Raw genomic sequence first — 13,733 nt, forward strand, 5'->3', positions numbered from 1 at the left:
TGCATTATTACATCTACAAAATAAATTAATAACAAATCAGATAGATATACAAATAAAAGAAATAAATAGAGAATATAAAGAGAGAAATCATAATAAATAAACAATATCAAATAATGTATCATGTATGTACATAAGATATGTAGGTACATAGGTAGTATTGCACGATAAAAACGTGCTGAGATGAAGGCCAAACCCAAAAACACACTATGACAGCTAGGCCCCCGCTAGTAGCTCGAGGGGGGATATCGGCCGTGCAGCTAACGTCTTAATCAACAGAACAGTATCTTCATCATCTTCATCTTATTTTATACTGTATTTACTCTTTTATATATATTATATCTTTACTCTTATTCTTCTTAATTACAGTATGCATGATCTATCTACTACAAAATATCATATGTTTGTATACTCTGTAGTTGGTCACCTGCCCCATAAGTGGGACGCCAGCCGCCACCGATTCGTCCTGATCCAAGCTTTCCATGGTCCTCTTGAGTCTCCTGGTTAGGGATTCCCTCCTGAATCATCTCATCTCATGATCTGAATATTCCATTTTGTCAGAACAATACCGTCATACATAACCATGGATCCAGGATAAATAGACAACAACCAATAAGCACACAGAGGCTCCCTCCATCATCCTGTCATGTGTCCCTCAGCTATGTGTCCTATCAAGGACGAAAGGTAGGGATTCTGGCAAATGCTCATCATGTAGGTCATTAGGCCCGCCCCACCAGTGGTTGCAACGCCTAATGTCTCGTAATAATATCGACAGCCCTACACCAATACCCTGCAGGAGTTCTACCTGATATAACACTCTAGATGAGACTGATCTGATACGATCACTCGAGTTATAGTTTTCTATCATATTACCCAGAATTCCAGATACAATACTGCCTGTGTCACTGGGTGGTACTGTGTGAGGATGACCCCTTATGCAGAGACCAATCAAACCCCCGTCGATCCAGGATGATCCACCTTGGCATGTCATAAGGAATCTTCTGGACATCCTCCTCATATCTCCCTTACACTCCTCTACAAATTTAAGAACATGAAACATGTAAGATACACATCGCTAAATATCAGGATAAATGTTGGGATATATTAGGATAGTCATCTATTCCGTGTGGTCCTGCGAAAAGGGTCCAAATACGATAGGAGAGAGCCTTAGTTCGCTCCTGGAAGCTCCTTAGTCACCCTTAGAGCTTATAAGTGCGGAACTAAGGATTCTTGGTCGGTTCCACTCTTGTTGGGTCCACTTGTGCCGTTTTATGGATCAGGAGAGGACGGTTTTATTGTCTACCTAGGTACGGAGTAACTGACTATCCTGATATGGGATTATTAATTTTCTACTACAGACACCTTGCAGACAGACAGACTACAGAGGAATGTTCTGTACTCTGAGGTGGTGCAACTCAATCAGGTGTACAGTAGTCATATGTGTCCAATCACATCAGCCCATCTAATCTTCTCCTTCGGGCTCACCTGATCTTCTGTAATGGCATCATATTGCATCAGCCTTCGATACAGTCACTCATCTACGGAGTACACTCTACGATACTCAATAATCATAAAGAAAAAAAAAGAAAAGAAACGAATCGAATCATAATCATGCCGCCGTCGTAAGCACATAACTGGTAATACTATCCATCCGCTCCGTCGTCAGCTTCAAACTCACCGTCAACAACTCCTGCGCTATCGCCGGCTCCCTCTCGCGCATCTCCTTCCACTTCTCCGCATTCAAACACCACGTCACGCATTCCTGCTCCGCCTTGACCGTCGCCGTTCGTCGCGTCTCGCTGAAGAACGGCAGCTCCCCGCACGGCCGTCCCGCCACGATCAGTTCAAAGTACCGTCCCTGCGGCAGTTCGTACTCGGCGCGTAGCATCCCGGCTTCGAGCAGGTAGAACCCCTTCGGCACGTCGCCTTCTTCGTAGAGGACGGTGCCGGCCGCGTAGGTGTCGCGTGTAAAGTACTCGCAGGCCGGGTACCAGAAGTCTTCGTTCTGCGAGCTTAATCCTTGGAAGGTCTGCAGGAGGAGAGGGAGCGGCTGTCGCATCGCGGACCAGGCTGCGGGGACCACCACCGCCGTTTCATCTTCGTGGATGGTGCTCGTGGCGACTTGCTGTAGATACAGCCGTCGAGGAGAGCTCACCAGCCCATCGCCCAGCTGTGGTTGATTCGGGGGTACAGGGACTTCCAGGAAAGGCGAGGACTCGTTTCTCCTCAGCACCGCTTCCCGGTGACTGTAAAACACCTTGAGGTAGTCATTCTCGCAGAACTCCAGGGCAGAATTCAAGTCTTCAAAGATCGGCACCCCGTTCCCTGTCTCGAAGAGTCCGACATTCTGTAGTCCCCGCCCCACATCCCCCTCAACATCCAATCCAGAGATGGTCGTCTGCACATTTCTCTTGCGAAGAATCCGGTTAATGCGCGTGAACGCTTCGGCCGCCGAAAAGTCCAGTCCGTACACCCGCGAGAAGTCCAGGATCACAAACCGGATCGGCCGTCGGTTAAACGCTTCCTCTTCGATCAGTCCCCGCATCATCTTCTCCACGTTCGTGATCGTCCCGAAGAAGAGGTATCCTGCAAGCTTGATGATGAGCGTCTGCTGTCCTGCTTCTCTCAGAAACCGCTGCTGGATCGGTGGCCGTCGCACTGTTGACCCGGTTATCTTGCCCGAGTACGTGGCCCGGATGGCGGATTTGCGCGAGGTTTGAACGACGAAGCTCACACACGCCAGCACAATGCCAACAATGATACCGACGACAAAGTCCACAGTTCCCATGGTCACGATAATAATAACCACCTTACAAGTCAGCCATCGTTTCAGACAGAGCCAGTCCAACTTACCGTGAGATATTCAAGCCGATGCAGCTTTCCCCACGTATCAACCAAAGCCTCTTGCATCAACTCAATCCCCAGCATGAAGATAAGAGCCCCAACAACCATGACAGGAATAAATCCCACAATCACCGGACCGACAAAAAGAATGCCCGTGGTAGCCATCGCCAGCATAAACCCTGCCAACCGAGAATTACCACCACTGTCGATAAACAGCAAACTATTCGTATACACAAGGTAGTTCTATCCTCATTAGCAATCGCCCTCATCCAAAAGCCACTCGTCATACCTGAATACTACCCGCAAATCCAGACAGCGCATTCGTGACACCATGCGCCATGAGCTCCTGGTCCACATTCAAATTATCCTCGCCAGTGGAAATACCCAACGCCGGCACATTGATCGGTACATGCAGGACCCCAAAAAAGGTGAGCGCAAACATGGCCGGGATCGTATCCAGAAAAGCCGGCCAATTAACGGCACCAAAATCTGCACCCATAAGTATGCTGTATGAATCAACCAAGACATGCAGTGCAACATACCATAAAGCGTATAGAAATGATACCATGGATTCGAAGACGCAGGAGCATCAAACACCCACCCTCTCGTTCGCAGCCTCTCCATCGACACATTGCAGCTGAATTTGACGATATAAAACACCAACGCGACCCCGATAAAGTAAGCACCAACCAGAAAATTAGACCGAACAAACCGCTTCAGCACAAGGAGCCCAATCGCAAGAAACAAGGGTATCATCCAAAGGAACAAAGAGTCGACGTTGAAAAGCGTCTGCATCGTGGGAATGGTAAATTCAAAAGACCCAGGCAGTCGAGCCGACACTTCAATGCCGGTTAAGAATAGGAAAAAGCCCACGCCACCAATACACCCGATCAGGATGTGTCTGGGGAAGAAACCAATCAGAGAACCGAGTCGGCAGGTTCCCATCAAGAAAAAGACCAGCCCGGTCAGGATGGAGCTGACCGAGAAAGATAAGATCGTAGTCGCAATAACTGATTTCGGGTTATCCTGGCCGACTCGGTTCAGGATTGTGAACGCCATCTGGTGGAAGAAGGGGACCACCTCGATCATCTCACTCCCTATTCCACCTTTGAAGATGGACCCTCCACCAGAAAACACCAACTGCGCGATGATCGTGCTAACGTAAAACATCGAAATACCATCCGAGCCTAGTTCAGAAAAGATAGGCTCCCCCAGCGGGAAAAGAATCATGCCGTAGGACAACGCATCAAGGATATTCAGCAACAACCCGAGAAACACAGACGGAAGCAGACTGGCCGGGTATACCACTCCTTCCCGCCATACCACCCGTCTATCCCAAGACTTTGGGCTCGAAAGTATCCGTGATGTCCTTGCAATCGTAGAAAACGCTTTAGAAAATGACCCCGGTTGCCGTTTTCGCGCTCGTCCCTGGTTCTCAACATCATCTACAACACCATAGCTCTGAGAATTCTTCGACCGCAACAACGACGTCCGCTCGGTACTCGGCGATTCGGGCTGACGGACTGTAATAGGCGGTTTCGTGACCATCGCAGCCTGACTCTCACTACCATCCTCCCCCTCCCCATCCAAAGAATCAGGAGGAGAAGTACGAATCAAATCCGTCAACGCCGAAGACCCAGCCACAGGAGCAGAGGTACCACCCGGTAAATCGTGCAAACCACCACCCGAACCCGAACCCGTATCCGAATTCCGATCCGGGTCGAACAGATCCAAACTAGGAGGAAGAGCCGGTCGGTCTGACGGCGACGGACCGCTAGCTGTATTCAACGAGAGCGCAAAGGAAGCCAATTCGGCCGTCTGTTCGCGGAGACCTTGCGAGGCATAAGGAGCGGGATCTAGAACGGTCTAGTGTCAGTTACGTGGCAATTGACTAGTAGTATTTTTTTTCCCTTCCTTTTTTCATACCAGTATTATTAAAAGACCTGTGATAAAACGACCGCGTAGGAGTCCTATGATAGCTATTCCCACCCAGCGCATTCGCAGAGGATTCAACCCCGAATGCCCCGGGAGGACTAGTAGCAGTCATGGCGTGCTCCGGAGCCAGATCGTCGACAAAAGACGGACTGCTATGCGGTGGCAGGCCAGACACGCGGGAATCGCTGCGACCACGAGGATTGAAGACCCCCATAGCGCAAGAGCAGCAGGTGTCGTGTCAAGCCCACCAGGAAGCTTGCTGGTGACGAGACGTTGGACGGGCCGCTTTCTGCTTGGGGTTGTGGAGCTGACGGCGGAGACGGAAACGGGGAAAGGAGGATGCGATGCAAGGGATTAAGACAGTTCAGAGGAAAGGATATAGGAAAGATATGAGGATAGGATATTTAGATATTTAAGAAGAAGAAGAGGGGTGATACGATCGGAGTCTCGACTCAGCGTTATCGAAAACGATTAAGAGTGACTAAAAAAGTCTTATCGCGTTATCAAACAGTGGGACTGCAAAAAACAGGGATAATGAGGCGAAAAACATGATGGATCGAATTGATATATATGAATTCATTCCAATTGAGCAATGAAAAGAAGGTGAGGATAAACAGTGCTAATAATGACGAAGTTGTTGCTTTTTCTTCACTTGCTGCATGTGATGTCCAAAGCTTGGATCATTCCTGATACGCCGGTTTATCCCCGCATGCACATCCCGAGCATATTTGGACTTCACGATGAGGCTTATAGGATGGTAATTCGCTCACTACGATAGATCTAGCTTTCTTACGAGTCATGGCATTGCAGTCTAATCATGGGTATCATAACATCAAATCAACTCAATCGCTCCAGAAATCCCTGCGAAATCAGCCTTTCCACATCGCCCTGTCGTACATATAGCTGACTATTCTTGGTCAAATTAATCACACTGTCAGATCCAGTTAGCATCCTCATGTATACCACATAGTAAAATGGAAGGGAGGGATACCCATATTCCGTCTGAATCTCCCCCGCATCCTTCAAAACTCTCACATCAATAAACAAATCCGTCGGCGGCTCCAAACTCCCCGTCAAATCCACATCCGTCCACTGCCCCTTATACGCCGCGAGCATATCGCCATACTGGCGGAAATATTCCTCTTCCTCGGGACTCAGCGAGCTCGAGTTCCCCGCATGGCCCGTCCCCGTGCCGCCGTCGTCCAGCTCCGCCTGCTGCGTCGCTTCGCGCTCCTGCTCGAGCACGTCCACCCCGTTCCAGCAGAGTTCTTCGAGTTTCTCCGTCCGCACGCGGTGGTACGCGAGGAGGCAGCGTTTGTTGCGGCGCATGCAGAGGTGGTCGACGAGGAGGGCGCATGCGATGGCGGGCTGGGCGGAGGGGTTGAAGCTGCCTTCGAAGGGGGTGAGGAGGCGGGCGACGTCGCGGTCGAGATCGCGGACTTCGCGGGTCACGGCGCGTGCCATTTCGGTTTGGTAGGGGGGGAGGTGGGCGAGGGATTGGGTTCGTTTGGCATGTTGGACCTGTGGTTTGGTTAATATGTTGATATAGGTGGGATGTAGGGAAGCCGTGACGGACCAGTTTGTTGCCGAGTTCTCCGTACATTGTATATAGATGGTAATTAGTTAATTAGAAGATTTGGAATAAAAAGACGGCCATGAATAAAGAATAATTGGAGCTGTTGGAGCTGTTGGAGACTTGGAGTTGAGTTGAAGCGGTTTTCTTTGTCGATGCTTGGCCGCTGGCGACTGGCGAAACCCGCGTTAGTCAGAGCGCCGATCCCGCTGATCGCGAACTCTATAAACAACGAAGTTTGAGTATTTGTATAGAAGATCAGATATTAACAGTGATTCTATGTAGATGACCTGTTATTACAGAAGATTCAAAGAAATAAGCAGACTGCCACCGGTTTAGATATTTCAAGATTCCAAAACAAACACCAACATTGAGGGAATTTAACCAAAAGACACTCGACAAAAGAAACTCCTGGAGGGAACCCAGAACAAAGAACCACACATAAGAAATAATAAACAAAAGACCACCCAGTTCATAAAAGTCCTGAACGTCCAGTCGAGATAAAGTCAGCCCAAGTGTGCGCCGTGATAACTCCAGTTTCCTGGTCTTTGAAGTAAGAAGTAAAAAGCCTCCCCAAGACGTACACTCAAAGCGAGCGTTCTATCGTCGTCGTCATGCTCTGATACAGTAAGATTCTAATCTTTTAATATCCGTTTCCATGAGGGTTGATCCATTGGTCAAAGTCGCCAGATGCGTCCAGGCCGGCCTCGTGATGCACCATCGGCTGCATCCCCGGTTGATAGGCCGCTGACACGGGATACTGGACGGAGCCGGGCTCCATCGGTGCGGTGGCAGGGAGATAGTTATTTGGTCCCTCTGGCCACATGTACTGGGGTTGAGAAAAAACTGGGCTCCCCTCCTCGTTGGGATGAATGCTCAGCAGTTGAGGGTCCATCTGGCCTCCGTTTGTCCCCGGCGCGGCGACGGAGGTCTGTTGAAGAAGATCGTGATGGGCAGCTCCCGGAAGCCCAGCCAGAGCGTTGGATGATGCATACTGGAGCTCCTGCATATCGAACTTTCTGAGTCCAAGGTCCTCCACGTGGCCCACCATGCCGGAATGGACCGATGAGTGGAGGTAGTGCGCTGCCGGCTCCGGGGAAGCCATGATGCCAGGAACCGACCTGCTAGAGGGAGTGCTCGTCGGCCAGGACGAGCTAATATAACTACCCATGGGAAGACCGTGGTCTTGAATGTCAAAGGGGGTCGAGTCGCGACTCTTCCAGCCGCTGCTGTCGACATCGGAGCTCATGCCGCGATTGTGGAAGAATGGACTAGAGGCGGGGGTGTGATCTTGAACAGACAGTTCGGGCCGGTCGTCTCCTACCAAAGACTGTCTGTTCCTCTTCTCCTTATCCACCTTGGATGGGGTGAACTTGTATCCCGGGTGTGCCTTGAGGTGATTGTTCTTCTCAATGCTTGCCAGACGCTCGTACTTTTCACGAACTTCCCGGGGCTCCATCTTCCAGCTATCACCGGCAGCAGTCGACACCACCTGATGGTTGTTTTGAGAAAACCACTCCTTGGCTCTCTCCGCATAGGCAGACCGGTAGAGCATAAACGAGTTCATGGGCCGAGCAATCTTGCCATTCCTCTTGATCACTTCCTGGTGACGGACCTCGATCGGTCGACGGACCCATTCCTCCATGTCCCGGACAGGAACATGGGTCAAATGGTGGGTGATTTCGCTCAGGGGCCCGGACATCTTGGGCTTGGCCTTTCGATCCGTCGCTTTGCCCGTCCTGCGCTTGGCCTTGACCGGCCTCGCGACTCTCGTCTTAAGGGGAGATGGTCTGGAACGAGGAGACGCCCATTCCGGCGAGTTGGGCTCCAGACTGCCAGACGCCATTCCATCATCAGAGGTAGGTGGGGGAGTATTGACCTGCATCCCGTGGGTTACCATCTATAGAAATTAGCAGGATTCATGAGTCAGGGAGGAAATATATCTACCGGATGCTGCATTGGCATGAGTCGATAGTCATTTTCGGTGTAGTACGGCGGAGAGCCATAAGACTGGAATTGTCAGTATTGATATCATTCGAGCGATAGTATCAACTCACCACTTGTTGCATCTCGGGATGATTAGGGTATACACCAGCAAAAGAATCTGGGTGGGCATATAACGGATGAATCTGACCGCAAGGGTCCATCTGTGCGTCTGGGATCGGTTCGCCGTCGGCCGAATGAGGAGGAGAAGGCGGCTGGCGAATGAATCTAGCAGCAGCCATGGTGTGACACTAGATCGGCGGGGAGTATAGCAGAGCTACTGTCGATCCTTAGAAAGACAAGAGGGTAAAGATACAGATAGTCTGAATGATGGTAGGAAAGGAACGATGCATTTGAAGCCTTCCAGACTTTTGCAGAAGGAAGAATAAGAATAAAAGGATACTTTATAGAGTGAGACAAAGTAGCCTTATAATGGAGGACGATGGAAGAGAGAGGGAGAGAGAGAGAAGGAAGGAGAAGAAAGAAGACGACAGACAAAGTGATAAATAAAGGAACAAGAGATAAAAGAAGAGTGAGAAAGAAAGAAAAAGGAGGTGAATGTTTGAGGGAGTTGTTTGAAACCGGGACGGGAGAGGAAGTAGAAGAGATGGAGAGAGAAGAAGTTGGAGAAGGAGGACGAAGAGGAGGGGAAGCGATATCTTAAGATGGATTTATGGCAGCAGTGAGACCCTGACTCAAGCATCGCGACAGCAGAAAAACAGCACGAAACGAGCAGGAAAAGAACACGGGTTAGTCGTCTTTGTGTCCCAGACTGTCGGGTCCAACAGAACGCTATAGAGGAATTAAAATGTGAGGGGAAAAAAAAAAGTGCTGACGCTGTGCCCCTCCTTTGTGCCAAATCAGGAGTTTCTGGCGCAGCAGTTCCTGTCTTTTCTCCCTTTTTTTGAAGCAATCTAAATGTCTGTTTTGTATGTCTCTTGCTGAATCCGGAGAGGTGAAGGTGAAGATGCGATGTTGGCGTGACAGCCCAACGCTCAGGCATCGTCACACAAGATCAGGGCAATAGTTTTTTTTATTTTCTGATTCGATACATGACCTGTCAACTGTCGTCTTTGACCATTTGACATTTCCCCACTGGATGTTCATCTACCTCAATCGTCCACAGTAGCCCACCTGATATGATTTAGGTGAATCTCGGAAGGGAGCAGGACTCCACTGTATCAAACGGAAAGTAACGAAACAGTAAGGCTGATGATTAATATTGAGTTAAAATAAATAAAATAAAATAAAAGCAATATCTTATAAAATAAATAGATTACAAAATCGAATGTATGACAATTACAACAGCACCACCGGCCCCTGATTGGTGGGGCTAAAGTAAACGGCGCATCTCCTGTGGCTCGCAGTCGATCACTAGCGCCGTTCCCCGAACTATAGTTAAATACGGTATCAATACGATACCAGGATGAGCAGCACCACCAGCCAATGCAAGCCATCCATTCCAGGCGTTTATTTTAGCTCGGCTTTTGGTTCCTGCGGGCTGGTCTCATTTCAGTCACGTGTGCTGCTAAATGGTCAGTCACCAGTCGATCAGGATGGATTCACCCCAGTCGGTCGATTGACGTGCCCTAGTTAGTAGATACTATTGTAGCTGGATATGTTGGATGCTAAGAATATCCTGGTCCGTATCCATCCATGATAGCATCCCTACATGTACATGCATATACTGCACCTTGCCTGATCCGGTCTGCCTGAGGCCACAAAGAAGGAAGGTGTTTGGCGAGGAGAGAGAGGCGTAGTTCGTGATGGGCTGAAGATAGCCTGATGATCTGCAACAAGTGCGGTCTGACAGGTGAGTAGCGGATGTAGAGGAGGGTAGAGGATATGGGAGCCTTGCGCAGGAACAGACTCTCATTCCTTTGTTCTGCGCATTATGCTTCTTCTTTCTTCTTTCTTCTTTTCTTCTTCTGTTTCTTTCAGGGCGTGGGTTGACTGACTCGAGCTGCACTACAGAGACAGACACAGAGTTCAGATACACCGCTATCTTATCTAATAGCCAATAGTCCATAGTCCCTGGGGCATCGGTCGTGATATCTATCCTCCGATGCTACCAACCACACGACTAAACACTCGTGCTTTCAACCTGTTGGTGTCACCTGCAAGTCAAGTCTAGCCAAAAGTCTCCTCCAGAAAGATTGACAGCAGGGATTGTCTGTCCTTGTCATAATCAGCCCCAGTCTTCGATCGGTTTTCTGGAATCCCACCCGATCAACACCACCAACATATGCACCTTTCCCATTCCGTCCATGATATGTTCCCACGGTTCGAGCGCCATCTGACATGGATTCTCGCAGGCTAAGCTCAATAAGAGGCTGGCTTGGTCTGAGGGGTGAAACTGGCGGTTTCACACTTCACCCTCGCCCTCACTCTCACCCCGTCGTGTATCTAATTATATCTTGTTATTGTCGTTGTTATTGTGGTTGCTATTGTCGTTCTATTATCGTGTTATTGTCGTTGTCATGGTGCATTCTTCTATTCTCGTCCAAGAATGAAAGCATGAAACGTCTGGAAACATCCTCGAGCTGAACATGACGCATTTCTGGCCGAGTCAGGACGTCTCGAGTCCAGGAACGCCACATGTATCTATTTTCTCCTCGGAGATCAATACAGCGAAAATAACATCATATCCGCCCCCCCCCCCCCCCCCCCCCCCCCCGTCGAACAGATACCAACTTGAGGTCAGCCAAGGCCAGCTCAGTCGTCGTTGAAATGAACGATGATAGGCGGACGTGACGAGCAGTCTGAGATGGCATTTTAGACGCAGCAACTTTTCCCGCCTGGGCTATCCAGGACTAGCCAGCGTAGCGTGACTGGCTGAGATCTAAACTTCGACAGAAAAATAAGAAAAGGTACTTTTTTTCTCCGTCTTTGCTGTCACATTCTCCGACTTGTGGGGAGGTAGAGGCCGACGATAGGCTATAGCCGGGGCGAAAGACGTTACCTAGCACTATTGACGAATAGCGCTAGACCAACAACACAACGGAGTATCGGCGGTAAAATTACCGATACACGATAAGAGAGAGTCTTCAAAGTTACGATGAAGTAGAAGTATGGAGATCTGCCGATCTGTTGCTCGAGAGAGGCCTTGATTGGTGCTGTTTTCCTTGCTGCTGTGGGTTGCACTGCATCAAGCTGTTGCTCGTGGGGATGCCACACCGTTGAAAGCATGGAAGGCCACGATTCTGATCCTGATTCTGAATCTAACCGGACATGGTAGTATGATATCAACGATATCATAGTAAATCTGTTGCTGGATGGAGAAACAGCGCAAGGCCATATGACTGTAAGATGAAGCCCCGCTGGCTCCGCTAAGCACTGTCCACAAGTTCAGTGTATGTATGGGGATGATCGTCCCGCGTGGGGCCTTGGCTGTTGCCTTTTTCAATCCATCACGAGCATCTCTAGTATATCAAATAATCACAGGTAGGCGAACCATGGAGCAGGACGGAGGAAATAGGAGACAAGCGGTAGTATGGCGATGCATCCAACGGTACCGATTGCCCGATGCCGACATCAATACCAAATTACACAGCAGGTAACAGAGAATTACACAAGATAAGGTTGAGCCCGGCAACTTTAGGCAGGCAAGGTACGACTCGTTCAGGCAAAAAGAAGTACAAAAGTAAAAAAACATCACGACAGGCTTAGCTAAGAACGGCGCTAGTGCTGTCATTGGCTCTTCGGCTGAAATAACCGACCAACCAGGAACGAGATAAAAGCCGGATAATTCGGCCGGAATCGGTGTGCGCCGCCATTGGTGCAGCGTTTCTTGGCACGTGCCAGCATGACAGCTCTAGCGTACCCACTGGTGATTGGCCAGACTGACTCGGTTGTTCGGCAGGGGGGGAGCAAACCCTAATTCAGCCGGCATTACCTACTCTTACGTCTTAACTCTTGATACTTGATCGTCTATTGTCTGGTTGTGATAGCGTCAGATCGCGGGATTTGCTTGACTTTCGGTGTCTGTGCATACTCCATCTCCATCTCCATATGTACTCCATCTCCGGACGGAGTATTCCATGTCTCTGAGTCAGTAGACTCATCTCCTGTATGACTACTTACTCATGCAGATTAAGTAACTGTATAGTACAGTAACTGTAGTACCCCTGAACATCTAAACTATTCTTCTATAGACTCTCCAGATTAGTAGATTACATCAACTACACTACTTTCCTCATCCAGTAAGACCCGTTGATGGCAGCCGCACAGACACAATCCAATATTTGACAGCCCGCCTTAATCCAGTAACCCCCGATATAACGATGATCCATTCTAGCCCGTGTGAGTTGGGGTAACTATCTAATAGCACTACTATCCAACTTAAAACGCTATTACTGTAAGCAAGTAGTAAAACTATCTCGGCCCTTGACCTTTACCCTCTTTCGTCCTGATCCCGAACCCGCTGTTTTCCAAAACCCGAGATCTGGCGATTTCGGCCTCTACCTTAAATGTGGTTTTTTATGCTTCGTAATCGCGGAATGAATCGTTGAATCGCCTTCGTTCCATGGTTACAATCGCTGAATTCCAAATACCTTCGTTTTAGCCGCTCGCTTAGATCAAAATCAAATATCTCCTTACCCACCATACCCACCTGTCAATTCTCATCTCTATCTTGATAGTTGATGCCTGCCTTACGTATGCAAATGTATCTACCCGCCCACCTAATCATACTAGGGAAGGGGAAAAAACATCACCAATAATAGCCAGCCGGTTAGAAAATGAGATTCTCCGCCGGAATCCACCGTTTACTTCCCCCCCGTCCACACTAATTCCTCCTAACTCTGTGTAGTTTGATTCTTTCTCTCTCTTTCGCTCTCTTTTTTTTTTTTTTTTTTTTTGTCTCTTATTTTGAGGTGTTATTCTAATCTGGACCGTCCCATCCCCCTTTTTAATGCCATTGTGGACGTGTATTTATTTGTGCTCGGCTTATCCGTGTTGGCTGGATGTGCCGGTGCGTATGCATGTGCTAGCCTTGTTGTTGTTTGATATGTACCTCTATACAAATTAGGTAGGTGTATAAGATCACCTCACTAAGATTGCATTGCTTGGAAATGCTTGCTACTTACTATCAGACATCCCTTGTCTATTGTTTGCAAGACATGCAGATGCAGCTTATTGTAATTATCCCTACAACGCAGGGACCATACCTGTACAGACTACAGGTACTTTTACTAGAATACAATCATTACAATATCTCATATTGATCTTCTAATGCAATACAAATCCCGACTCTATTGTGTCATTTATCCCGGTCAAACGCCTGCCCTGCCTGGTCCTTGCATGCTACTGCCAAGTCAATAATATCAATCAAGCAATCCCTGCCACTCCTTCAACATGCAAGTTGCGGTTATATCAAGAATCATATGCACACCTTTCCATT

General features: G+C 48.8%; 5 protein-coding genes across 5 annotated transcripts; all 5 read right to left on the minus strand.

The window, feature by feature from the left end:
* Nucleotides 1–1,606: 1,606 nt before the first annotated feature.
* Nucleotides 1,607–4,990, minus strand: ASPWEDRAFT_101474 (sulfate transporter family protein; the record flags this gene model as incomplete). The annotated part of the gene is made up of 5 exons (XM_040827387.1): nt 1,607–2,806; nt 2,851–3,084; nt 3,131–3,330; nt 3,384–4,697; nt 4,768–4,990. 5 exons carry the CDS (start codon nt 4,988–4,990, stop codon nt 1,607–1,609), a joined length of 3,171 nt encoding a protein of 1,056 aa, XP_040694164.1.
* Nucleotides 4,991–5,613: 623 nt separating this feature from the next.
* On the minus strand, nt 5,614–6,379 carry ASPWEDRAFT_22659 (DNA replication protein PSF1; the record flags this gene model as incomplete). The annotated part of the gene is made up of 2 exons (XM_040832368.1): nt 5,614–6,297; nt 6,353–6,379. 2 exons carry the CDS (start codon nt 6,377–6,379, stop codon nt 5,614–5,616), a joined length of 711 nt encoding a protein of 236 aa, XP_040694165.1.
* A 613-nt stretch (nt 6,380–6,992) lies between these two features.
* Nucleotides 6,993–8,574, minus strand: ASPWEDRAFT_166557 (HMG-box domain-containing protein; the record flags this gene model as incomplete). The annotated part of the gene is made up of 3 exons (XM_040830016.1): nt 6,993–8,249; nt 8,297–8,359; nt 8,407–8,574. 3 exons carry the CDS (start codon nt 8,572–8,574, stop codon nt 6,993–6,995), a joined length of 1,488 nt encoding a protein of 495 aa, XP_040694166.1.
* On the minus strand, nt 8,399–9,536 carry ASPWEDRAFT_218330 (uncharacterized protein). Its single transcript, XM_040832293.1, has one exon. The coding sequence runs from the start codon at nt 9,333–9,335 to the stop codon at nt 8,760–8,762; it is 576 nt and encodes a 191-aa protein (XP_040694167.1). The 5' UTR covers nt 9,336–9,536; the 3' UTR covers nt 8,399–8,759.
* Nucleotides 9,537–11,009: 1,473 nt separating this feature from the next.
* Nucleotides 11,010–11,667, minus strand: ASPWEDRAFT_33905 (uncharacterized protein; the record flags this gene model as incomplete). The annotated part of the gene is made up of 1 exon (XM_040833890.1): nt 11,010–11,667. A coding segment is annotated over exon 1 (296 nt), but the record flags the coding sequence as incomplete, so codon positions are not given.
* Between the last annotated feature and the right edge of the window lie 2,066 nt (nt 11,668–13,733).

The sequence above is a fragment of the Aspergillus wentii genome (assembly GCF_001890725.1).
Source record: "Aspergillus wentii DTO 134E9 unplaced genomic scaffold ASPWEscaffold_1, whole genome shotgun sequence".
NCBI lineage: Eukaryota > Fungi > Ascomycota > Eurotiomycetes > Eurotiales > Aspergillaceae > Aspergillus > Aspergillus wentii.